At 48.4% G+C, this 27,986-nt stretch overlaps 1 protein-coding gene across 1 annotated transcript in view; it reads left to right on the top strand.

The window, feature by feature from the left end:
- RERG (RAS like estrogen regulated growth inhibitor) overlaps nt 1-27,986 on the top strand; it is a 241,109-nt gene that overhangs the window by 130,959 nt on the left and 82,164 nt on the right. The window contains exons 2-3 of the mRNA XM_073564599.1: nt 2-133; nt 10,280-10,336. Of these exons, the coding sequence (XP_073420700.1) occupies nt 73-133; nt 10,280-10,336 (118 nt within the window). The 5' untranslated portion in view covers nt 2-72. The remainder of the gene's footprint in view (nt 1; nt 134-10,279; nt 10,337-27,986) is intronic.

The following is a 27,986-nucleotide window of genomic DNA, read 5'->3' as shown; positions in this document are numbered from 1 at the left end:
GACTTGAAGACTCGTCAAGATTCACAATGATTCATTGAGTTGTAAACATCCAAGAAGATCAACAGCGTCAACATGGCGAAAAGCACAGAAGTGAAAATTGCTGTTTTAGGCCGAGCTGGAGTTGGCAAGTCTGGTGGGTTTGTGCATGTTCCATGATGTCACCTACAGTATTTATTTTCTGAGAGAGCTTCAGGTAACACTAGTTATAGACTTTTAGCTCTGCACTGTTCCATTCTTCAGATACCTTGCTAGATCATGTGCTGCTGTGAAGACATACAAGACAGTGGGAATCTACTTACACAATTTGTTGCTGCAGTCTGAGCAGAAAAAATGTACTGAGCATAAATACATTTTTTAAGCAATTTTTGCTTCAGAATTTGCTTTAGAATAGCACTGATAAAAGAAGCTAGTTTGACCCTTAAAGGGTTCTCCGGAAGTATTAAAAAAAAAGAAGCTTTTTTGTCTAAGGAGGTAATTACTATAGAATTACAATGTCCGCCATCCTGTTACATTGACAGAAGCCTATCTAACATATTAATAGGACAGATATTGGTAAGAATATTCAAAGGCCTGTGAGCATGTGCAGTATGAAGCTCCTCTTTCTCTCGAATAATTATAGAACAGGTGCCTGTGAGCATGTACAGAGTAAAGCTCCTCCCTCTCTCTAATAATTATAGAACAGGTGCCTGTGAGCATGTACAGAGTAAAGCTCCTCCCTCTCTCGAATAATAATAGGACAGGTGCCTGTGAGCATGTACAGAGTAAAGCTCCTCCCTCTCTCTAATAATTATAGGACAGGTGCCTGTGAGCATGTACAGAGTAAAGCTCCTCCCTCTCTCGAATAATAATAGGACAGGTGCCTGTGAGCATGTACAGAGTAAAGCTCCTCCCTCTCTCGAATAATAATAGGACAGGTGCCTGTGAGCATGTACAGAGTAAAGCTCCACTTTCTCTCGAATAGTAATAGTACAGGTGCCTGTGAGCATGTGGGTCGCCCTCCCAGGGCTGCGGGGTACTCGGTACCGGGCCAGTGTCAGGGGGATGTGTCACAGCAGCGGTGACCCGGACCGTGGCCCTGGGCGCCCAAGTCAATGGCGGAATGTAGTTGTAGTTAATGGAATGGAATGGTTTGTGATGCCACCTGTGGTGCTCGGCAAGGGAGGTGTTAAGCTGACGCTGCAGACAGATCCTCTGGGACAGATGGTAGGATGCGCAGTGATGGTATAGCCCTCCACAGGCAGGGCTGGTGTCCCAGGGCAGTGTAGTTGTAATGGTTGTGGAAAGGCGCAGGCAGCGTAAAGGATGGTACCCAGATGTAGTGGTGCTGAGCGGGTTGGCGCAAGAATGAATGGAGGACACCAAGGCCTGCAGTTCCAAAGCTTTACTCACAGTCTGCGGTACACAAGGGTGCCTGCCTCTGGGCCGTGTCCTCCGGGTCAGAGACTCAGCCAACCTCCAGGCCAGATGGGAAGCTCATCTCCAACACTCCGCCAACATGTACCTTTCCTGAACGACTCCTCTATTGAGGCTTAAATTGTGAAGATCTCCAGTACCGTAGAACTCTGGAGTTCCTCCTGTCAGATGTTCCTAACAATTCTACTTGTATGGCAGACAGCTGTAGCCTCTCTCGGGGACTCCTTTCACCGGAGTCCTGGCTCTCTCTTCAGTTGCTGTTGTGCCCCAAGTCTTAGATGGGAGTAGTGCATTTACAGCCAACTACTCCACCGGTGTCTGCTGCGGAACCATAAGTGTCCATACAACCTCGGGGACCGGGCCCCGGCCTTGCGCTGAGAACCTATAGGCATGGTTCCACTTCCAACCCACGTCTCCTCTCTGTTCTCCTACTCCTTCATTCTGTACTGATCCTTCTCTCTCTTATGGAAGCTTTGGTTGCAGTTCTACGTCTTTCTCCTTCTGTTCCTTTCCCGTGCCAGCTCGCTCAGATCACTGAGGCAGCTGCAGCACTCCTTCCTCCATCCCTTCTTCCAGGGATCCCCACTCCTCCCGAGTGGCTTCCTTCCTCACTGACCTTCTGTCAGACTGAACCCGTAATCGTACACTTTCCCACTCTTTTATATATATCAACTCCACCCACCTCCCAGCACATCCAGTGTTCCAAGCAGGGAACCACCAGAGGTGCTCTGCTACTCTCTAAGCACTGAGCCGCAATGTGGTTGTGCAGAACTACCCTGTTGTGTGGGGTGCGAGTGTTGGAGCATGGAAAGGAGTTCCCCCGTTACCTGGATGGTGGGGCACTACACCTTAGGAGAAGGTGCAGTACCTCTGTGGCGACTGAGCCTCAGGGGCGCCACACATGTACAGAGTAAAGCTCCTCTTTCTCTCGAATAATAGTAGGACAGGTGCCTGTGAGCATGTACAGAGTAAAGCTCCTCCCTCTCTCGAATAATAATAGGAAAGGTGCCTGGGAACATGTGCAGTATTAATCTTCTTCCTCTCGAATAATAGTAGGACAGGTGCCTATGAACCTGTGCAGTGGGAAGCACCTCCCGCTCTCAAATAATAATAGGACGTGTTCTTGTGTCCTTGCACAGTGGGAAGCTTAGCCCCCTCTCTAGAATAATAAGACAGGAGCCTAGGATCATGTGCAGTACGAAGTTTCTCCTTTCTAAAATATTACTAGGGCAGGTGCTTGCGGGCACGTGCAGTGGGAAGCTCTGCCTCATTTCTGCACTGTTAATTGGATAATTGCTTGTGAGCATGTGCAGTGGGAAGCTCTGCATCCTTCTCTAGAGTGATAGGTCAGGTGCCTGTGAGCATGTGCAATGGGAATCTCGGCCCCCTTTCTGTAATGATAAAATAGGTGCTATTGAGCATGTGTATTGGGAAGCTCAGCCCCATCTCTAGAATGATAGGAGAGGTGCTAATGAGCATGCACAGTGGGACTCCCCAACTCCTCTGTAGAAAGATAAGACAAGTTCCTCTGAGTATATGCAGTGGGAAGCTCCACGTCTCTTTCTAGAGTGATAGGACATGTGCCTGGAAGCATGGGCAATGGGAAGCTCTATTCTCTCTAGAATAACTTCTAAAATAACAAAAAAGTGACAGGTGTCTGTTAGCATTTGCAATAGGATACTCTGCCCCCTCTAGAATGAAAGGTGACTGTGAGCATGTACACTTAAAAGTTCTGCCCCTTCTGTAGAATAATAGCTCTGGAGCCTGTGAGCATATGCAGTGGGAGCTTTGCCACATCTCTAGAATATTAATTGGATAGGTGCTTGTGAGCATTGAAGTTGGAAGCCTTGACCTTCTCTAGAATAACACCCAACCCCAATGACATCTTCCTGTGAGCATGTACAGTGGGAAGCTCTGTCATCTCTCTAGAATTATAAGACAGCTGCCTATGAGCATGTGCAGTGGGAAGTTCCACCCTCTCTAGAATGATAGGACAGATGTCTGCAAGCGTGTGCAGTGGGAAGCTCCACCCTCTTTAGAATGATAGGACAGCTGCCTATGAGCATGTGCAGTGGGAAGCTCCACCCTCTCTAGAATGATAGGACAGATGTCTGCAAGCGTGTGCAGTGGGAAGCTCCACCCTCTTTAGAATGATAGGACAGCTGCCTATGAGCATGTGCAGTGGGAAGCTCCACCCTCTCTAGAATGATAGGACAGATGTCTGCAAGCGTGTGCAGTGGGAAGCTCCACCCTCTTTAGAATGATAGGACAGCTGCCTATGAGCATGTGCAGTGGGAAGCTCCACCCTCTCTAGAATGATAGGACAGATGTCTGCAAGCGTGTGCAGTGGGAAGCTCCACCCTCTCTAGAATGATAGGACAGATGTCTGCAAGCATGTGCAGTGGGAAGCTCCACCCTCTTTAGAATGATAGGACAGCTGCCTATGAGCATGTGCAGTGGGAAGCTCCACCCTCTCTAGAATGATAGGACAGATGTCTGCAAGCGTGTGCAGTGGGAAGCTCCACCCTCTCTAGAATGATAGGACAGATGTCTGCAAGCATGTGCAGTGGGAAGCTCCACCCTCTTTAGAATGATAGGACAGCTGCCTATGAGCATGTGCAGTGGGAAGCTCCACCCTCTCTAGAATGATAGGACAGATGTCTGCAAGCATGTGCAGTGGGAAGCTCCAGCCTCTTTAGAATGATAGGACAGCTGCCTATGAGCATGTGCAGTGGGAAGCTCCACCCTCTCTAGAATGATAGGACAGATGTCTGCAAGCATGTGCAGTTGGAAGCTCCACCCTCTTTAGAATGATAGGACAGCTGCCTATGAGCATGTGCAGTGGGAAGCTCCACCCTCTCTAGAATGATAGGACAGATGTCTGCAAGCGTGTGCAGTGGGAAGCTCCACCCTCTTTAGAATGATAGGACAGCTGCCTATGAGCATGTGCAGTGGGAAGCTCCACCCTCTCTAGAATGATAGGACAGATGTCTGCAAGCGTGTGCAGTGGGAAGCTCCACCCTCTCTAGAATGATAGGACAGATGTCTGCAAGCATGTGCAGTGGGAAGCTCCACCCTCTTTAGAATGATAGGACAGCTGCCTATGAGCATGTGCAGTGGGAAGCTCCACCCTCTCTAGAATGATAGGACAGATGTCTGCAAGCGTGTGCAGTGGGAAGCTCCACCCTCTCTAGAATGATAGGACAGATGTCTGCAAGCATGTGCAGTGGGAAGCTCCACCCTCTTTAGAATGATAGGACAGCTGCCTATGAGCATGTGCAGTGGGAAGCTCCACCCTCTCTTGAATGATAGGACAGATGTCTGCAAGCATGTGCAGTGGGAAGCTCCAGCCTCTTTAGAATGATAGGACAGCTGCCTATGAGCATGTGCAGTGGGAAGCTCCACCCTCTCTAGAATGATAGGACAGATGTCTGCAAGCATGTGCAGTGGGAAGCTCCACCCTCTTTAGAATGATAGGACAGCTGCCTATGAGCATGTGCAGTGGGAAGCTCCACCCTCTTTAGAATGATAGGACAGCTGCCTATGAGCATGTGCAGTGGGAAGCTCCACCCTCTCTAGAATGATAGGACAGATGTCTGCAAGCATGTGCAGTGGGAAGCTCCACCCTCTTTAGAATGATAGGACAGCTGCCTATGAGCATGTGCAGTGGGAAGCTCCACCCTCTCTAGAATGATAGGACAGATGTCTGCAAGCATGTGCAGTGGGAAGCTCCACCCTCTTTAGAATGATAGGACAGCTGCCTATGAGCATGTGCAGTGGGAAGCTCCACCCTCTTTAGAATGATAGGACAGCTGCCTATGAGCATGTGCAGTGGGAAGCTCCACCCTCTCTAGAATGATAGGACAGATGTCTGCAAGCATGTGCAGTGGGAAGCTCCACCCTCTTTAGAATGATAGGACAGCTGCCTATGAGCATGTGCAGTGGGAAGCTCCACCCTCTTTAGAATGATAGGACAGCTGCCTATGAGCATGTGTAGTGGGAAGCTCCACCCTCTCTAGAATGATAGGACAGATGTCTGCAAGCATGTGCAGTGGGAAGCTCCACCCTCTTTAGAATGATAGGACAGCTGCCTATGAGCATGTGCAGTGGGAAGCTCCACCCTCTCTAGAATGATAGGACAGATGTCTGCAAGCATGTGCAGTGGGAAGCTCCACCCTCTTTAGAATGATAGGACAGCTGCCTATGAGCATGTGCAGTGGGAAGCTCCACCCTCTTTAGAATGATAGGACAGCTGCCTATGAGCATGTGCAGTGGGAAGCTCTGCCATTCTCTTGAATAATAAGATAGGAGGTCTTAAGGTCCTCAGCTGGTAGCTTTCACTTAGAGAGCGTTCAGCGCTTTAGCATGTAATGAGGATTTCAGTGGCCATGTGTACTGTATATACTTGGAATAGAGGAACCAATTGCTTAAGTAAATTCTCTTTTTTGTGAGATATTGTAAGAGCAAATGCCTATACAGATTGCCGGGATGGGGTTTCCCATCAAGGATTTATTATGTTAAAAGTCAAAGAAGCTCAGATTATTCAAGAAAATCTCCTGAGGCCTGAAAATCTGGCCTGATAGGAGAAAAGCAGAAGCCCTCCCTCTTTCCTGAAATCTAGTTCAGAAATGGGGAAATCATGGCTCTCTCTGACGCCAACATATACTATTATAATTCTGGGAAAAGTTGTGACTTCTGTTAAGTCAAGTACAAAATTATGTGCTTCACGGGACTCTTTTCGAAAGATGTGATGGCCATAGTGAGTCTTGAAATGCATAGGTTGCTTTTAGATGTTTCAGTAAATTCCTGCCACTTAGTTTTAATCCATTGTTTGCCTCAGCTCTGGTGCCTTGAAATGTGGACACTTAGACCAGATCTTATGGCAGCCAATGCCTTTGGCTAGTCTGAGGGACTATTGATCAATGGAGTATCTAGAGTCTTATGTACCCTGGTGCATAATTTGGACCTAGGCCCCCACCAACATGCTGACCAGATGAACTGGTGTCATGTCGGACGCTGTTCACACCACAGCGTCCGGCAGGCAGCGGTAGTTCCATCTCCGTCCACTATAGCCTCAGTGGCGCTGGCTTGATTTTACTCAGGTTATCTGGGGTTAATCTAGCTGGAAATCAGGTGGGATGTTTGGTCACGCCCACGGTCTTTAAATAGTCGTGCTGGCCTGTGGGCGTCGCCGATTATAGCTTGTGTTTTGTGCCAAGTGGTTCCGGTCTGGAGTGGAGGTGTTGGAGAGAGAAATCCATATCTGGTGTCGTATGATCCGTTGTTACCTTTTCGCCTTCCTATATTTGTGCTTTGTTTTGCCCTGTTCACATTATAGTATTGTCCTGTGTGTGTGCGGCGCGGTGCGGTTTGAGTTCTCCCTGTCTGTCATTACTGTGTGGGTTTTGGTGGTTTGACAACTCACTGGGTGGAGGGTTCAGCTTAGGGCTGAGCAGGAGATGAGGAGAGGCTGGAGGCTCAGGCATTTGCACCTTTAGCAAAAACCCTGGGTTGAGGGTCAGACAGGGTTTTCCCTAGTTTGAGGGACTCCGCAGGGGCCCGGGTTTTGTCAGCCTCCTTCGACCTAAGCCTCGCATAACAACTGGCCCCTATAACAATATCTGTCCTGGCTCCTATATTGTAACCATTCCTATAAAAAAGTTGTTCATTCTGTAGTAATGTCCCCTAACTTGGCCATATCCTGTAACAGTCATGGCCCACATCCTATAATAATGTCCTCCGTCCTGACGCCTATACTGTAGTAATTTCTCCTGGACCCCTACTTGTGATATTGTCTCCCATCCTATGACCCTTCTAGTAATATTGCCCCCCATTTTGCTACCCTTACTGTAATGATGTCCCCCATTCTGGGCCCCTTCTGATAATAATGTCCTCCATCCTTGACCCCTTCCTGTAATAATGTCCCCCATTCTTGGGCCCTTCTTGTAACACTGTCCCCTGTTCTGCTATAACACATTTTTTTTTTTTTTTTAAAAAGTAATTATTCTTTTTTCCTGTCCGTGCTCCCATAACAGACAGCATTGTGTGTTACTGCTTCATAGCGGTTGCAGGGGGCAGGTCAGTCGTGACAGTGCCGTTGTGCGCTGCTTTCGAAGGGCACTCGGATAACAGCTGCTGCCCCTATTTGCCCGGCGTTGTGTATAGCCATAGCACAGCCCTGCTACCTAGTACATTTCAGTTGAATTTGTGTCTGAGGCAACACATTCATTCAGCTGAAAATGATGTGGTCTTTGACTGCTCTCTGACTCCATGGGCCTGGTCACCGTCGCTCCCTAGAAGACTTTTATCCTTATACCCCTGCTCTTCATGAAAGCTGTTTGAAAAGAACATTCTGTGTACAGAGCAGAAATAAGTGCTGGATTATTGGTGACATGTGCGTCTAGAGGAATATTCTCCGTAATGGAAGCACACTTCATAAATTGCTCTTTGCTTACATAAAATTTTGCGTCACTGTTGGCAGCAACAACTTTTTACGAAGCTTCCAAGTGACTTATTTGGTCTATTTTTTAGCATAATGATCAGAAAATTTCTCTTTTTATGGTGTGGAAGATGCGAAGACTGCACGTAGAAACATGGCTGTTGGCTTTGCTGATATTCCACAGCATGGTGCAGGATGTTCCCGCCACGTTATAAGACCATCCATGATATTGAGCAGGACATGATTGGATCCGTACACACCAGATGCTTCCCCTAAGGTTTTTCCAGATATCAGTGCTTCGACCCACAGGAATCACTCCACGTAGAGGCCTCCTTTATATCAAACCCTCAGCAGAGGTGATAATAGGTTTTACTGCAGCTTCAGTTTGGCACCACGTCCTATACACAGTTTGAGCACTTGAGCCGTTGTCATGCAATTACATATAAGTGATTTGCATACTTACAGCCAATTCTCCTACTTACGGTCACGTGCCGACTAGCAGCTCGTCCTGAGTACGGGCACGTGTTACGAGCTGCTCATCCTGAGTGTGATCACGTGCCGACCAGCAACTTGTCCTGAGAACGGTCACGTGCCGACCAACAGCTTGTCCTGAATACAGGCACGTGTTACGAGCTGCTTATCCTGAGTGTGATCACATGCCGACCAGCAACTTGTCCTGAGAACGGTCACATGCCGACGAGCTGCTTGTCCTGAGTACAGTCATGTGCCAACCAGCAGCTCGTCCAGAGTACAGTCACATGCCGACCAGCAGCTTGTCCTGAGTGCGGTCACGTGTTACGAGCTGCTCATCCTGAGTACAGTCATGTGCCAACCAGCAGCTCGTCCTGAGTGCGGTCACGTGCCAACCAGCAGCTCATCCTGAGTACGGTCACATGCCGACCAGCAGCTTGTCCTGAGCACGGGCACGTGTTACGAGCTGCTCATCCTGAGTACAGTCATGTGCCAACCAGCAGCTCGTCCTGAGTGCGGTCACATGCCGACCAGCAGCTTGTCCTGAGCATGGGCACGTGTTACGAGCTGCTCATCCTGAGTGTGATCACATGCCGACAAGCAACTTGTCCTGAGTACAGTCAGGAGCTGATGAGCAGCTCGTCCTGAGTGCGGTCACATACTGACCAGCAGCTCGTCCTGAGTGCAGTCACGTGCCAACCAGCAGCTTGTCCTGAGTACAGTCATGTGCCAACCAGCAGCTCATCCTGAGTGTGATCACATGCCGACAAGCAACTTGTCCTGAGTACAGTCAGGAGCTAATGAGCAGCTCGTCCTGAGTGCGGTCACATACCGACCAGCAGCTCGTCCTGAGTGCGGTCACGTGCCAACCAGCAGCTTGTCCTGAGTACAGTCATGTGCCAACCAGCAGCTCATCCTGAGTGTGATCACCTGCCGACAAGCAACTTGTCCTGAGTACAGTCAGGAGCTGATGAGCAGCTCGTCCTGAGTGCGGTCACATGCCGACGAGCTGCTCGTCCTGAGTGTGGTCACGTGCCAACCAACAGCTCGTCCTGAGTCTCTCAATGAGCAGAAAGGCTGCAAGGGACCAGAAGAGTCTATGTGCACATGAGTATATAGGGCTAGGAGGGATTATATAAATGCAATAGATATGTGCATATGTCCTGAATATAAATGCCACAAGACTAATCCGTACTATAGAGATTTCCCAGACACACAAAAAAGCTCTAAGGTCAGTAGGACAGTACGTGAATAAAAAAAAAAAAATATAAAAGTGACGTGCCAATAAGTGGGGATGACATGAACAATGGTGTGTATATAATATGTAGCCAAAGTCAAGTAACTGCAGATATGGCTTACTATAAAGGCAATGGGTGTGATATATGATGTAGACAATTATGCAATTTGATTTATAAGTAGATAGTTAACACAGTTAGGTGTATAAATATGTTTATCACACTAGCAATAGTCAGCATGAGTACAAAACAATCGAATATAGTCAATACATACTGAAATGGCAGCAGGAACTCCCTTATGATGCGCCCACCCTGACACGTGTTTCGATGATTCCTTCTTTAGGGCGTTTGATTTCTTTACCTTTGTGGATTGCATGGGTTGTTACTGACCCATGGTGATAATTTCATGTTAACAGCACCTTTAGAATTTGATTTACTTAGAAAATTGGTGGTATGTTCAATACTTATTTAACCGACTGTATATGTACTAGTACAGCAATACAGCACCACAACCATCACCAGTACATTACTACATTGCCAGAACCAGCATCAGTACATGACATGAATACAGCACCAGAACTATTATCAGCATTTGAATAGCTGGTTGGGCACTCACAGCCTATAGATGACCTCCATGTACGAAAACAACATTGCAAATTGTGTCTTCTCCAGCCTTAATCACCATTAACATAACCATGAACATGTTTTCTTCTTTTCCTAGCTCTCCTGGTGAGGTTTCTAACAAAACGATTCATTTGGGAGTATGACCCGACTTTAGGTAAGATCCCCTTGATATCATATGCATGATGGTCAATGAGCAGAATTAGTTTCTGTGGTACATACAGTATATACTACTGCATCTCGTCCGGACTCTGGGAGGGGGCTCTCTGCGGGGCGGGGATATCTGATCCGGACGCTGGTCGCAGAAACAACCAGTGACACAATCTATACATCCCTCAATCCCATCCCACAAGAAACATTGTCTGAAATATTGTCTCTACTGAAGCCCCTTAAGCCCCCGTTACACATAGCGATGTCTCTAGCAATATCGCTGTAATGTCACTGGTTTTTGTGACGTTATAGCGATATTGCTAGCGATATCGCTGTGTCTGATACTTACCTCCGACCGGCTCCCCCGCTGTTATCGCTGATCGCGCGAGAAGGTCCTGGACCGTTTCTCGTCGTCAGCTTCCTGCTGGGCTTCCTGCTGTGGAGACGAGCGACCCGTGGACGCGGGCGGGAGGACATCAGGATCGCCGCGTCTGACAGGTAAGTAGCGACCCCCGTCCCCTGCTATGTCGCTGGTGAGATCTGCCTGTGTGGCAGCTCACTAGCGACCACTTAGCGATGCACCAGCGATCCATATCATTGTCGGGATCGCTTGTGCATCGCTAAGTGTAACGGTACCCTTAAGGTACTGTCACACTTAGCGATGCACCAGCGATCCCGACAATGATATGACGCGGTCAGGATCGCTGGTACATCGCTAAGTGGTCGCTAGTGAGCTGCCACACAGGCAGATCTCACCAGCGACATCGCTGGGGACGGGGGTCGCTACTTACCTGTCACACCAGGTGATCCTGCGTCCTCCCGCCCGGCTCCACGCGTCGCTCGTCCTCACAGCAGGAAGCGCCACAGGAAGCTGACGACGAGAAACAGTCCTGAACGTTCTCGCGCGATCAGCGATAACCAGCGGGGGAGCCGGTCGGAGGTAAGTATCAGACACAGCGATATCGCTAGCAATATCGCTATAACGTCACTAGTTATAGCGATATTGCTAGCGATATCTCTTAGTGTGACATGCCCTTTAGTGTCTTCACCTAGTGAGAAACTCATTTCATACTATTATCTCCAGATCAAGGCTTGATATCAATGGACATTGTGAGCTCCATGCAAAATCGATGCCCGACACAATATCAGGGTAACCTAAGCTCGGTACCCCACAGGCTCAGCTCCCACCAACGCCCTCTAAGCCATAACATACAGTATGTAGTGTGATCACATTGTCCCACATGCTCCTTTTGTCCTGGACAATGGGTAAATCCTCCTCTTCCATTAGCACAGGCATCCTTGATGAAACTGGGACCATTGCCTTCTCCATTTGCATCTCTGACTTGTACAATAGGTCAGGAATTAGTAGATACGGTTAAGGAAGATTTGCAGATAATCTGCACTGCTGGTTTCCCATGTAATAATCCATATCCAGACCAAAGTACATGCGGTTTTTCTTTATTTAGTCAATGCGTTTGCAAGTACTACAGACTTCTTCATCAGGACAAGAAAAGCATGGCTCACACCACAATGCAGTTACATTTTAGTGATAAAAGTTGGTGCCAAATGGACACATGATGGGCACCTGATGGACACATGATGGATAAAGTTCATAAGAGAAAAAAAAAGGAAAAAGGGTTTTTTATAGGTTGGTACTATAGACTTGATAATATACAAACAATTAATGTCTAAATTATACATTATTTTTAATTTATCTCTAGCTGAAGAACATAAAAAGAGAAAAAAATGCTTTAAAATACTAAAGATATACATATTGTGAATGGTTCTCTCAGCTGCTTCCCAAGGTAGACACAGGAACATTTCTTCGGTAAAACCCCTGCTGGTTTATTGTTGAACAGCATAAACCATAGCAGGGTTAAGCAAAGTAAAGATGGCCTTTCTGGCATAACAGAAAACCAAAAGATAACGTATAACAAAGTCCAATTATCTGAGGGATTCACCCTCTCAAACCACCATGTGTCTTCAGCTCCACCAGTAGCCACCGTTGAGTCTTTCCTCTCCGAAAACAACACACAGACTGCCTCTCAAGTCCAGCCATTTAAAACCAGACCATGTGACTGATCACATGACTGTGACATCACACAGGTCCTGTTAGCACAGGACTGTGCCGACTCTGCAGGTGGAGATATAGTGGACATCTTCCCACCCACTCTATAAATGTCTACCTAAAACCAGCCCATGTATGAAACTTTAATTTAACCCTCACAACACATAGTGCGCTGGAGGAAAATCACATCACTGACGCCATTATGCGCATTGACACATATCTCCCCCTCATATACCATGCCAATGACCCTGTCAAATATCCCCCCTACCCAAATCCAGGGGTTTTGGCACGTTCAGACACTAAACAGGGAATTTGGGAGAGAGCATCCACGTTACCATGTAACTTCCCTGGCCTATGCTCTACACCTAGTCACCTGGGCATTCTTACCCTTCTTCTCTCTTAACCATCTCAGAGGACCATGGTCTGTTACTAGCTTAAACCTACGGCCTAAAAGGTAATACTTCAGTGTGTCGACACCCCACTTTATGGCTTAGCACTCCTTCTCAACAGTTGCGTAGTGTTTCTCGCAGGATGAGAGTTTCCAGCTCAGATAGAGGATTGGATGCTCTTCTCTATTTATTTCCTGAGACAGCACAGGTCCCAACCTGACTTCTGAAGCATCTGTCTGGACCACGAATTCTTTGCTAAAGTTCAGTGTGACCGGAACCGGATGCTTGCATACAGCCCGGTTAAGCTCCAGAAATGCCACCTCTGTGTCAGGAATCCATTTCACCATTGTCGACTTAGTGCCCTTAAGGAGATCTATTAATGGTGCGGCAATCATGGCGAAGTTTCGGCTAAACCGCAGGTAATACCCCACAATTCCAAGAAACGCCCTCACTTGCTTCTTGGGGAGCGGTTGCGGCCACCTGAATTGCCTTGATCTTATATAACTGTGGCTTGATTTTGCCTCTCCCAACGATGTAGCCTAAGTACCTGGCCTCTTCCTTCCTATAGCATACTTTTTTGGATTTACGGTGAAACCAGCTGTCCTCAATGCATCCAGGATCGCCTGTACCTTTGGTAGATGACTACTCCAGTCAGGGCTGTAGACGAAAATGTCATCAAGGTGGGCTGAGGCATTTTTCTTATGTGGAGCCAAGATCTGATCCATTGACTGCAAAGTGAGGGAACCTGGTGTCAGCCCCTGGCTCTTGAGCAACCTCGTTACATACGGTAACATTACCAAATGACCCCTTTAATGTAAGATCTCTAAGTTGAGCAGTCCCAAAGTTGTCTTCAGGCACTTCTAACTCAGGGAAGCTGGGCTCCTCTGTCACCGTCTCGTCCTCCTCTCCAGCGAGGATACAAATGGGAAACGTCACCATCTTTACCTTTGATAGAGTCTCTTTCAGAGGCAACTGGCTTTTGTCCAGGACACTCTGTTCAGCCCCCTTTTTAGGGTCTAGCCACCTTTCGTGATAAGCCCGACATCCTTTGTATATCCCAGTACAGAGAAGTGGCGATGTCTGGTTTCCCCGAGAGATTTCTCAACAACCTGGTATCTCTCAACCAGTCTAACCAGGTCGTCCGCATTCTGAGGGTCGTCCTGGGCAATCCAGGTCTGTATTGGACTGGGAAGGAAGAGGATGAACCTGTCCATCACCATTCGCTCGACCATCTGCGCAGAAGTGGAAGTCTGTGGCTTGCAACCACTTTTGGACTAGGTGCAACAAGTCAAACATTTGCGAGCGAGGGGCGTTTGTCGCCAACATACACCCAGTGGTGGAATCACTGAGCTCTAGAAGACATTGTTACTTCCAGGCATGCCAAGATTTAAGTTTTTAATTTGGGGTGTTCTTTGGCATTCTGAAGGGCTAAGTCAATAATACACAGGGATTGGAGAAGCAGGAAGCTCATCTGCATATTTCTGGTGCATTCTTGGAAGAGGAGAAGAGTCGCCTTAAGCTGATCGATCGCTGGGACTTGCCGGGTCTCGCTGTTTGAGGACATCGCAAAAAAAGTTTCCACCCATCATAGCCTGCATCAGCAATATGGAAGAGAAGAAAATCCACATGGTCACCTGCAACACATGCTACATGTTTACGGATCTTCCAGCCCAAAAACTCAACTTTACCTGTCAGTAGTGCAAACTTGTTGCCCTCTTAGAGGAAAAGTTGCAGGGACTGGAAGAAAGAATAGCAACATTGAAGGTAATTAAAGAACATGAGGACTTCTTGGATGAAGCAGAAGCAACCATTAAGGATTTGGAAAGTGAGAAAAGCATCAGAGCACATACAGAGGCTGAAAAGTGGAGCCATGTGATGAAAAGAAGCAAACGGATCAAGTGGTCATCACCACCCACACAGCTTAGCAACCAATATGAAGCCCTCATGCTGGAGAACGAAAATGGCACAGCTCAGGATGATGCCGTATCTACAAGAGAAGACACACTATCAACAAAAGTTATTCTGTCAACAAAAGTGGAAACAAATGACACTCAAAAACACTCACGAGCAACAAGCAGTGCGTCCGGAAAGAAAAGAAGCGTGGTAGTTGTGGGCGACTCACTACTAAGAGGCACGGAGGCAACTATCTGCAGGCCGGACATAACCGCACAAGAAGTATGCTGCCTCCCAGGAGCAAAAATCAAGGATGTGGCCAACAGGATTCCAACTATCCTCAAATCCAAGGACGACTACCCTTTCGTACTGATACATGTAGGCACAAACGACACAGCAAGAAATGACCTAACAACTATCTGCGAAGACTTTGAAATTCTAGGGAAGAAAATAAAGGAACGGAACGTACAGGTTGTTTTCTCATCAATCCTCCCAGTCGATGGCCATGGCATCAGAAGATGGAATAGGATACTAGAGGGGAACAACTGGCTACGACGGTGGTGCAGGCAGCAAGGATTTGGATTCTTGGACCATGGCGTGAATTACCTCTACGATGGACTTCTCGCAAGAGATGGGATACACCTCACAAAACCTGGGAAACTCACATTCGCCAAAAGACTTGCCACACTCATCAGGAGGACTTTAAACTAGAAGGAGAGGGGATGGGAGGAAAAACAGCCGACAAGAACATGCAGCAGAAGGACAAACTAATCAAGGCTACTAGATGTGGTACAGAGGACCCAAGACAGGGTACTCAGAAGGAAGCTAAGAAAAATGAAGCAAAACTTCTTTCCTGCATGCTGACCAAGAAGCCTGACCAATAAGACTGAAGATCTGGAGTTGGTAATGTATGAGGAAAAATACGACATAGTAGGAATAACTGAGACATGGTTAGACGACAGCTATGACTGGGCGGCTAACTTGCAAGGATATGATTTGTTTAGGAGGGATCGTAAAAAAAGGAAAGGGGGTGGAGTCTGTCTATATATAAAGTCCACTTTAAAGCCCACACTAAGAGAAGATATACAAGAGGGAAACGAAGAGGTGGAGTCTCTATGGGTGGAGATACAAGGAGGGAAAAGTAATAAAATCCTCATAGGGGTTTGTTATAAGCCACCAAATATAACAGAAACCACTGAGAATGTATTATTGAAACAAAGAGACAAAGCAGCAAATCCCAATGAGGTGATTATTATGGGGGACTTCACCTACCCCGACATAGACTGGGGAACTGAAACCTGCGGATCTCAGAAAGGAAACCAACTTCTGTCAGTGACCGAGGATAATTATCTGTCCCCACTTGTGCAGGGCCCAACTAGAGGGACAGCCCTTCTGGACTTAATGTTAAGCCACAGGCCAGACAGAATAACAGAAGTCCGAGTTGATGGCACTGAGGGAACAGTGACCACAATATAACACAATTCCACTTGTCCTTCAGTGAGGTGCCCTGGAAGGGGGTTACGAAAACGCTGAATTTCAGGAAAGCATAGTGTGATCAGCTTAGAGAGGACCTTCCCCGAACTGATTGGGACAATGTCCTCAAAAATAGGAGCACAGAAAATAAATGGGAAATATTTAAATTTTACACCCCCACTGCGAGCTAGCCATACCATACAGAAATAAAAGGGCTCGGAACAGGAGAACACCAATGTGGCTAAATAAGGATGTAAAAAGGGCAATAAATAACAAGAACAAGGCATTTAGGAAGCTAAAACAAGAAGGCAATGAAGAAGCATTAAAAAGTTATAGAGAAAAAAATAAAATGTGTAAAAGACAAATACATTTAGCAAAAGTGGAAACTGAGAGACTCATTGCTAAGGAAAGTAAAACAAACCCCAATGTTACACCGCTCCGCCATACTCACCCGGCCTCCGCTCCCACGCCGCAGTCGCCCTCCGCTCCCACGCCGCAGCCTCTCTCCACCCGACGGCCGCGGCGGTCACCTGAGACAGACCCGCGACCGATGCCTTCCCTGCATGCTATGCGCATGCGCCATAGGCCGCGGCCGCGCCTCCTTCCTGCTTCTTATGCTCCGGCTGTGCCCTGACCCGGAAGCACATTTGGACCAATGGCTGACCAGACGGAGCCATATCAGGCCGCTTCCCCCTGAGGGAGGCGCCTGATCGTTGTGTTTCCTGACACTCTGGCCTCGCTCCATCGTGCACACTCTGCTCCTGCAGTTCCTGTCTCGGCTGCTCCTCACAGCAGCTTCTCAGTCCTGCTACCCGTGTTCCTGTCGTCCTACTCCAGTCCTGCCTTGTGTTTCTGCCGTCCTACTCCAGTCCTGCCTTCACTGTTCCTGCCGTCCTACTCCAGTCCTGCCTTCACTGTTCCTGCCGTCCTACTCCAGTCCTGCCTTGTGTTCCTGCTGTCCTACTCCAGTCCTGCCTTCACTGTTCCTGCCGTCCTACTCCAGTCCTGCCTTGTGTTCCTGCCGTCCTACTCCAGTCCTGTCTTCAGTGCTCCTGCCGTCCTACTCCAGTCTCAGTCTTACTCCGGTCCATCCTGAGCCGCCCCTCTCGGTACTGGCTACCGTGGTACTCGAACCCCTGGGCCTGCTCCTAACGGTCCCTGTATAGGGGTCGGTTCCACCTGGCAGCTCGCCCGGGGTCCCTCGGTGCCACGGTCCAGAGGGTCCACTCTCGGAGCTCCCGCTCCTGACCACCCACGCTAACAGTACGATCAGGCCATGGACTCCGCCGGTACTACGGCTGCTACCCAGAAAGAGTTGCTATTCCTACGGGAGAATCAGGGGCGCATTATGTCAATCATGAAGTCGATGGACACCCGTTTGTCGGCCTTACAGGTGGCCGATCCTGGAAATGCCACTCAGCTGGCCAGTCTCCAACAGGAGCTGGGCCAGCAGCAAGATACTCAAACCCACATTTTGTCCTACATGGCCTCCTTTGATAGTCGCCTGTCGGCCCTCCAGGCTGCCGCTGCAGTGCCGACTCCTCCCCCTGCGTCTGCTGCTCATCCGACGCCCCGCCTCGCCAAGCCGCCTCGTTTCACCGGGGATCCCAAGCTCTGTAGGGGGTTCTTAAATCAGTGTAGTCTCCACTTTGAATGGCTGCCGCAGCAATATCCCTCGGACCGGGCCAAAGTGGCCTTCATCATGTCCCATCTGGAGGGAGAGGCCCTTTCTTGGGTAAACCCGCTCTGGGAACGTGACGACCCGGTCGTTTCGAGTCTCCCGGTTTTCCTGGATACGTTTCGTAAGGTTTTCGATGAGCCGGGCCGGTTAGCCTCTCTCACTGAGTCACTCTTTAACTTACACCAGGGCTCTCTCACGGTCGGACAGTACGCTATTCGCTTTCGCACTATTTCCTCTGAGCTCGGCTGGAATAACGCAGCTTTGGTGGGGGCATTCTGGCGCGGTCTTTCTAGTAAAATAAAGGATGAACTCGCTGGTCGAGATACCCCATCCACCTTAGAGGACCTTATCTCGCTGGCTACCCGCATTGACCTGCGCTTCCTGGAGCGCGCTCGGGAGTCAGTGAGAGACAGGCGCTCCTCCAGGTCAGTTCCTCCTTTCACTCAGTCGGCCAGCTCACGTTCAGTCGGATCTTCTTCCCTCTCTTCGGGTGAGCCCATGCAGATAGATCATCTCAGGTTGGCCGAGTTACGTCAGAGAGAGAGACGGGCACAAGGTCTGTGCCTCTATTGCGGTCATTCGTCACACTATATCCGCACCTGTCCTAAGAGACAGGGAAACGACTCCACCTAGGTCAGGTAAGAGAGGCCTTCCTAGGTGATGATGATGATTCCTCTCAACCCCTTACGATTTCTGTGCTTTTGGTTTCAGGAGGGAGGCGTGGTTCCGAGGTGGCCTACGTGGATTCGGGCTCAGCGGGTAACTTCATTCGGCCGGAAGAGGTAGACAAATACCAAATTCCTGTAGTCACTCTATCTAACCCAATTCAGATTGCCACCGTGGATAGCAAACCGCTACAGGTGACCGTCACCTTGGTCACTGAAGAGGTGGAATTGCAAATCGGAGCCTTACATCGAGAGAAGATAGCCTTTTACGTTTTACCTAAGCTCTCTCACGCCATTCTACTCGGTCTTCCATGGTTAAGGACTCATCAGCCTGTTCTCGACTGGTCTTCTGGGGAGATACTCCGCTGGGGGCACCCGTGCCAAGCTCGCTGTCTGACTCCTGTCCGCCTGGCGGCCGCTCCACGGTCACCTCCAGACCTCCCGGGTCTTCCTCCAGCTTACAGCTCCTACGCCGATGTTTTTGATAAGAAGGAAGCAGAGGTCCTCCCTCCACACCGGCCGTTTGACTGCCCAATTGAACTTGTTTCTGGTTCAACCCCCCCAAGGGGCAGAATCTACCCTCTGTCTCCCGTGGAGACCACCGCCATGTCCGAGTACGTCCGAGAGAACCTCGCCAAAGGCTTTATACGGAAATCCTCTTCGCCCGCGGGAGCCGGGTTCTTCTTCGTCAAAAAGAAGGACGGGACTCTACGGCCATGCATTGACTATAGGGACTTGAATGAGATTACCATCAAGAACAGGTACCCTCTTCCACTCATTCCGGAACTGTTTGACCGTCTCAGAGGGGCTCGGGTCTTTACCAAGCTGGACCTCAGAGGAGCCTACAATCTGGTCCGTATCCGTGCAGGTGACGAGTGGAAGACCGCTTTCAACACTCGCCATTACGAGTACCTGGTCATGCCCTTCGGTCTTTGCAATGCTCCTGCAGTCTTTCAAGAGTTCGTCAACGAGATCTTCCGGGATCTCTTGTACTCCTGTGTGGTCGTGTACTTAGACGACATCCTCGTCTTCTCGCCGGACCTCTCGTCCCACAGAAAGAGTGTCCGCCTGGTGCTTCAGCGTCTTCGGGAGAACCGTCTGTATGCAAAGATCGAGAAATGTCTCTTCGAACAGACCTCTCTGCCATTTCTGGGATACATTATCTCCGACGCTGGTCTAAGGATGGATCCCGAGAAGTTGTCTGCCATCCTCAAATGGCCTCGCCCCGTCGGATTAAAGGCGATACAACGATTCCTCGGGTTCGCCAACTATTACCGGCAATTTGTCTCCCACTTCTCCGCGATCACAAGACCCATTTCTGTGCTCACCCGTAAAGGGTCTACTTCCAAGGATTGGTCTCCTGAGGCAGAGGAGGCCTTTCTGTCCCTAAAACGGGCTTTCTCCACGGCTCCGGTCCTGCATCGCCCTGAGAGCGATCGACCTTTTGTACTCGAGGTGGACGCTTCCTCGACTGGTGCCGGGGCGGTGCTGTCCCAGAGAACCGCCTCCGGTCGCCTGCACCCTTGTGGCTTCTTCTCGAAGGCCTTTTCTCCATCCGAGTGTAACTACTCGATCGGTGACCGGGAACTTTTGGCCATCAAGTTGGCCTTGGAGGAATGGCGCCACCTCCTGGAAGGAGCTGTCCATCCTTTTATCATCTTCTCGGACCACAAGAATCTGGCCTATCTCCAGTCTGCCCAGAGACTAAACCCTCGCCAAGCCAGATGGTCTTTATTTTTTGCCCGATTTGATTTCGAGCTCCGATTCCGTCCCGGCAGCAAGAATTCCAAAGCCGACGCCCTGTCCAGGGTCTTCCAACCACACGAATCCACGGAGGAACCGTCACATATCATTGATCCCACTAGGATCATCACCGTGGCTCCAGTGAACTGGCTTACTCCTCCGCCTGGCAAGACGCTTGTGCCAGAGAATCTCAAGCAAAAGGTTCTTCTATGGGGGCACTCCTCCAAACTGGCCGGCCATGCCGGAACTAAGAAGACCCTTGATCTTATCAAACGTCACTACTGGTGGCCCTCACTTCGCCAAGATGTACTCGATTTTGTGGCTTCTTGTCCATCCTGTGCAAAGAACAAGGTACCACGGAGATCTCCGTCTGGCTTGTTGCTTCCGTTGCCTGTCCCTACGGTTCCTTGGGAGAACATCGCCATGGATTTCATCACCGACCTACCCTGCTCTGCGGGCTGCTCAGTCATTCTGGTGGTGGTGGATCGTTTTTCCAAGATGGCTCACTTCATCCCTCTGCCCGGTCTTCCCTCAGCGCCGGAGCTGGCCGAGATCTTCATTCATCAAGTCTTCAGGCTTCATGGACTACCTCGACGCATTGTGTCTGACCGAGGGGTTCAGTTTACCTCCAAGTTCTGGCGTTCGCTTTGTAAGCTTATGAACGTTTCCCTCGACTTCTCCTCGGCCTACCATCCACAGTCCAACGGACAAGTAGAGCATACCAACCAGACGCTTACGGGATACTTACGCCACTTCTCTAACGCCCACCAGAACGATTGGGTCAGCTTACTCCCCTGGGCAGAGTTCGCTTATAACAACCATGCTGGTGAGTCTTCGGCCAAGTCTCCGTTTTTCATTGTTTTTGGCAGACATCCTGGTGTCCCTCTTCCGATAACCCCTGCCTCTGAGGTACCCGCGGCCAATGCCTTGTCCTCGGAATTTTCTAAGATTTGGGCTGAGACCAACACATCACTCAAGAGATCCGCTGATCAGATGAAGAACTATGCAGACAAAAAGAGGTTGGATTCTCCTCCGTATCGTGTTGGCGACAAGGTCTGGCTCTCCTCCAAATTCGTCCGACTAAAACTGCCCTCCTACAAGTTGGGTCCACGCTACATCGGTCCGTTTGAAATTCTGGGACGTATTAACGAAGTTGCCTACAAATTGAGGTTGCCTGCTTCGCTCCGGATCCCGAACACCTTTCACGTCTCTCTCCTGAAGCCTGTGGTGCTGAATCGTTTCCATTCCTCGCTTGATCTTGGTCCTCAGCCGGTGGGTGCCGACGACGTTTTTGAAGTGCAGGACATCCTCGCTGTGAAAAGGGTTAGAGGTAGGACTTTCTTTCTCGTTGATTGGAAGGGCTTTGGTCCTGAGGAGAGATCCTGGGAGCCTCGGGAGAATATTAATGCTCCCCGTATCCTCAAGAGGTTTCTTGTTAATCTCCGGGGGGGGCGGCTTAGGGGAGGGGGTACTGTTACACCGCTCCGCCATACTCACCCGGCCTCCGCTCCCACGCCGCAGTCGCCCTCCGCTCCCACGCCGCAGCCTCTCTCCACCCGACGGCCGCGGCGGTCACCTGAGACAGACCCGCGACCGATGCCTTCCCTGCATGCTATGCGCATGCGCCATAGGCCGCGGCCGCGCCTCCTTCCTGCTTCTTATGCTCCGGCTGTGCCCTGACCCGGAAGCACATTTGGACCAATGGCTGACCAGACGGGGCCATATCAGGCCGCTTCCCCCTGAGGGAGGCGCCTGATCGTTGTGTTTCCTGACACTCTGGCCTCGCTCCATCGTGCACACTCTGCTCCTGCAGTTCCTGTCTCGGCTGCTCCTCACAGCAGCTTCTCAGTCCTGCTACCCGTGTTCCTGTCGTCCTACTCCAGTCCTGCCTTGTGTTTCTGCCGTCCTACTCCAGTCCTGCCTTCACTGTTCCTGCCGTCCTACTCCAGTCCTGCCTTCACTGTTCCTGCCGTCCTACTCCAGTCCTGCCTTGTGTTCCTGCCGTCCTACTCCAGTCCTGCCTTCACTGTTCCTGCCGTCCTACTCCAGTCCTGCCTTGTGTTCCTGCCGTCCTACTCCAGTCCTGTCTTCAGTGCTCCTGCCGTCCTACTCCAGTCTCAGTCTTACTCCGGTCCATCCTGAGCCGCCCCTCTCGGTACCGGCTACCGTGGTACTCGAACCCCTGGGCCTGCTCCTAACGGTCCCTGTATAGGGGTCGGTTCCACCTGGCAGCTCGCCCGGGGTCCCTCGGTGCCACGGTCCAGAGGGTCCACTCTCGGAGCTCCCGCTCCTGACCACCCACGCTAACACCCAAACTATTCTTTAATTATATAAACAGTAAAAAGATTAAAATTGATGGTGTCGGCCCTTTAAAGAACAATGAGGGTGAAATCATAGAGAGCGATGGGGGAAAAGCAAATGTTTTAAATACTTTTTTCTCAACAGTGTTCACACAGGAAAAGGATTTGCCAGGGGAAATGCAGAGTGATAATGTAAACTCCCCATTAAGTATTACCTGCCTAACCCAGGAAGAAGTGCAGAACCGCCTTAGTAAGATTAAAACGGACAAATCACCAGGGCCTGATGGCATTCACCCTCGGGTATTAAGGGAGTTAAGTAATGTGATAGACAGGCCTCTATTCCTTATATTTAAAGACTCTATAGAAACAGGGTCTGTTCCTTTTGATTGGCGGCAAATGTGGTACCAATATTCAAAAAGGGGTGTAAAAGGGAACCTGGAAACTATAGGCCGGTAAGCTTAACATCTGTGGTGGGTAAAATTTTTGAAGGGTTTCTAAGGGATACCATTATGGAATATCTCACTGTTAATAAATGTTTAACTCCATATCAACATGGATTTATGAAGGATCGCTCCTGTCAGACTAACCTGATCAGCTTCTATGAGGATGTGAGCTCTCAAATGGACCCAGGAGAATCATTGGATGTCATTTATCTCGACTTCTCTAAACCATGTGACACTGTCCCACATAAAAGATTGGTAAGTAAGATGAGAAAGCTTGGGCTAGGGGAAAATGTGTGCAGATGGGTAGGTAGCTGGCTGAGTGATAGAAAACAAAGAGTGGTTATTAATGGGGCATCCTCAGATTGGGCCAGGGTTACTAGTGGGGGACCACAGGGGTCTGTATTGGGCCCTCTACTATTTAATATATTAATGATCTAGTGGATGGCTTACACAGTAAAATATCAGTATTTGCAGATGATACAAAACTATGTAAGGTAGTTAACACAAAGAAGGACCGTTTGCAACTACAGACAGATTTGAGTAAATTGAAGAATTGGGCTGAAAAATGGCAAATGAGGGTCAACACAGATAAGTGTAAGGTTCTGCACATGGGAAGGAGAAACAGATGCTACAATTACTTACTAAATGGGAAACTGCTGGGGAAATCAGACATGGAAAAAGACTTAGGCCTCTTAGTCAATAAGAAGCTAAATTGGAGTACCCAGTGTCAGGCAGCTGCCACCAAAGCAAATAGGGTCATGGGATGCATTAGAAGAGGTCTGGGGACACGAGATGAAAACATAATTCTCCCTCTGTACAAATCACTCGTCAGACCACACTTGGAGTATTGTGTGCAATTTTGGACGCCGGTGCTCAAGAAAGACATTACTGAACTTGAAAGGGTTCAAAGGCGGGCTACTAAAATGATAAATGGAGTTGGTTCACTACAATACCCAGAAAGGTTATCAAAATTAGGTCTATTTACTCTAGAAAAGAGAAGACTTAGGGGAGACTTAATATATATGTACAAGTATATCAGAGGGCAACACAGAGATCTCTCCAATGAACTGTTTGTACCAAGGACGGTGACAAGAACAAGGGGGCATTCTCTTCGTTTGGAGGAAAGACAATTTCTGCACCAGCATAGAAGAGGGTTCTTCACGGTAAGAGCAGTGAGGCTCTGGAATTCTCTTCCTGAGGAAGTGGTGATGGCCAACTCACTGAATGAATTTAAGAAAGGAATGGAGGCTTTTCTTGTGAGTAACTGTATAGAAGGTTACGAATAACAGAATATTATAGGTAGATGGTTGACCCAGCTTAGGGGAAGGAATTTTTTTCCCTATGGAGAAAATTGGCTTCTACTCTGTGGGTTTTTTGCCTTCCCCGGGATCAACAATGCAGAACAGCTGCACTAAAAATAGGCTGAACTAGATGAACATAAGGTCTTCCTTCAGCCTTCAAAACTATGTTTCTATGTTACTATGTTATGCCTTTTGAGGTTCTCCCAACAAATATGGCGCCAGCACCTCCGCCCACAGATCTGGCAGAATTTTCTCCCATTCAGCCACCCTCTAAAAATCAGTAAGAAAGGCTTCCACATCATGCCACCGGGGTCATTTTTTGCATAGCTCATCTTAATGTTTTCTTACTGTACGAACCATCATTTGGAGTTTGGGTGGAGACCAATGGCCTTCCACGAACCACCTTTGCGAGGCGTTCCATTTGCAGTGTTAGCACCTACTGCTGCTGTTGGTGCTTCTGTTGAATCTGCTGTGTCAACAGTTTATTAGTCTCCTGTTGTGCCATTTGCTGCTGTTGACTGGCAAGCTGGTGCTGCTGTTAGACCTGGACCAGATGCTTCATATGCTCCTCCATGCTACTGGACGTCTCGTGCTGGATGGCGGATTTTACCCAGGATATACAGGTGTCCACAGCCTCTATGAGTGTTCCTGGAACGCTGCCTGCATTCAAAACATCATTTGTGAGGGGTTGACTCACTCAGCTGCTTCCTAAGGTAGGCACAGGAATGCTTCTGTGGTAAAACACCTGCTGGTTTATTGTTGAACAGCATAAACCATAGCAGGGTTAAGCAAAGTAAAGATGGCCTTTCTGGCATAACAGAAAACCAAAAGATAACGTATAACAAAGTCCAGTTGTCTGTGTGATTCGCCCTCTCAAACCACCATGTGTCTTCAGCTCCACCAGGAGCTATTGTTCAAAGTCTTTTCTCTCCAAAAACAATACACAGACTGCCTCTCAAGTCCAGCCATTTAAACCCAGACCATGTGACTGATCACATGACTGTGACATCACACAGGTCCTGTTAGCGCATGGTTGTGCCGGCTCTGCAAGTGGAGATTTGGTGGACATCTTCCCACCCACTCTATAGATGTCCACCTAAAACCAGCCCATGTATGCAACTTTAATTTAACCCTCACAACACGTAGTGTGCTGGAGGAAAATACTCTAGTTTCACATCACTGACGCCATTATGTGCAGTGACACTCATCTCCACTCATATACCATGCCAATGACCCTGTCACAATATATCTATGTAGAGTAAATGGATTTGATCTTAGGACATGAATATGTTCTAATCTGATGTTGCACCGAACTCAGAGCGCCACGTTAGGTGAAGTTAACAAGAAAAATTAATAGCCTCATGTGAATAAAAAAAATCCTTTTCATATTTTTTTAATTTAATCTTATTTATTCTCTCAATTTTTGTTTTACTTTTACTTCAAAGTAGTTGTACCAGGCTTCATGAGAACAAGTATTGGCTTAAACTAGCTGGACCTGAGATGCGAGATACCTGAAAATGCAGGAACTTTTGATTTTCCCACACTGATATCTTTTCCTCCCCTGATGAATCCCCCGAGTTGGGGAGGAAATGTGTAGGCAGCTTTGACATCATCTGGTGGGTACATCTTAGTAGCCTTACTTGGTGACTGTCCTTGTAAGGGCAGGAGAAACACAGGAGCAGGACAGGGGACTTTAGAAACTCCCCCCTCGTTTTCCGGTTGATACATGCCTGCGACCTGCAGAGAACTACTACAGAAGTGGTGAGACCATTTATTATTGAGCACTGGTAACTTTGTTCAGAACTTGCACTTTATCACTTTGGTTTGTTTGTCATGATTTATCCAATTTTTTAGACAACAGATTAAAAGTTATGTTTTATTTAGCACTAGCTGAAGAGCCCGGCGTTGCCCGGGCAAAGTAACTAACTGTGGTTATTTATAACAAATTATAATGACTATATTGCACATAAAAACATTTCACATCATATATTCAACACTACAGATCTGCAACACAAATTAACTAAACGATTACCCAAGCACTGACAGTATTTTACTTTCAACTCATTCAAGATTTTTGGTTTTTCCTTTCGGTGCAAAGATGAACAGATTTTTGGCAGTTCCAACTCTTGAACAGGCCACGTAAAGTTGACCATGAGAAAAGCATGGAGATTGCAAATCGATCCCTACTACTTTCAAGGACTGTCCCTGAGCCTTGTTAATGGACATTGCAAATGCCAGTAGAAGTGGAAACTGGAGGCGTTTAAAATCAAAAGGCAAATGAGATGGAATGAGTGGAATTCTTGGAATGAAAATGTCCTCTCCTTTGGCACATCCTGCTTCTTAGCTGTGTATCTAATCCTATCCTGTGTGATACTGAATGCTGAGCCGTGTACCTAATCCTCTCCTGTGTGATAATGTCTGCTGAGCCGTGTATATAATCCTCTCCTGTGTGATGCAATCTGCTGAGACATGTATCTAATCCCATCCTGTGTGATACTGACTGCTGAGCCGTGTATCTAACCCTATCCTGTGTGATACAATCTGCTGAGCCATGTATCTAATCCTATCCTGTGTGATACAATCTGCTGAGCCGTGTATGTAATCCTCTACTGTGTGATACTGACTGCTGAGCCGTGTATCTAATCCTCTCCTGTGTGATACTGACTGCTGAGTCGTGTATCTAATCCTCTCCTGTGTGATACAGTCTGCTGAGCCGTGTATCTAATCCTCTCCTGTGTGATACTGACTGCTGAGCTGTGTATCTAATCCTATCCTGTGTGATACAATCTGCTGAGCCGTGTATGTAATCCTCTACTGTGTGATACTGACTGCTGAGCCGTGTATCTAATCCTCTCCTGTGTGATACTGACTGCTGAGTCGTGTATCTAATCCTCTCCTGTGTGATACAGTCTGCTGAACCGTGTATCTAATCCTCTCCTGTGTGATACTGACTGCTGAGCTGTGTATCTAATCCTATCCTGTGTGTTACAGTCTGCTGAGCCGTGTATCTAATCCTCTCCTGTGTGATACTGACTGCTGAGCTGTTTATCTAATCCTCTCCTGTGTGATACTGACTGCTCAGCCGTGTATCTAATCCTCTCCTGTGTGATACTGTCTGCTGAGCTGTTTATCTAATCCTCTCCTGTGTGATACTGACTGCTCGGCGGTGTATCTAATCCTCTCCTGTGTGATACTGACAGCTAAGACGTGTATCTAATCCTCTCCTGTGTGATACTGACTGCTGAGCCGTGTATCTAATCCTCTCCTGTGATACTGACTGCTGAGCTGTGTATCTAATCCTATCCTGTGTGATACTGTCTGCTGAGCTGTGTATCTAATCCTCTCCTGTGTGATACTGACTGCTGAGCCGTGTATCTAATCCTCTCCTGTGTGATACTGACTGCTGAGCCGTGCATCTAATCCTATCCTGTGTGATACTGTCTGCTGAGCCGTGTATCTAATCCTATCCTGTGTGATACTGACTGCTGAACTGTTTGTGTAATCCTATCCTGTGTGATACTGACTGCTGAGCCGTGTATCTAATCCTATCCTGTGTGATACTGACTGCTGAGCCGTGTATCTAATCGTCTCCTGTGTGATATTAACTGCTGAGCCGTGTATCTAATCCTATCCTGTGTGATACTGACTGCTGAGCCGTGTATCTAATCCTATCCTGTGTGATACAATCTGCTGAGCCGTGT

The sequence above is a fragment of the Dendrobates tinctorius genome, unplaced genomic scaffold (genome assembly GCF_039654945.1).
Source record: "Dendrobates tinctorius isolate UK_male_01 unplaced genomic scaffold, ASM3965494v1 ptg000464l, whole genome shotgun sequence".
In the NCBI taxonomy this organism is placed as follows: Eukaryota; Metazoa; Chordata; class Amphibia; order Anura; family Dendrobatidae; genus Dendrobates; species Dendrobates tinctorius.
The sequence above is the reverse complement of the archived record's forward strand: the minus strand, read 5'-3'. Positions and strand labels throughout refer to the sequence as shown.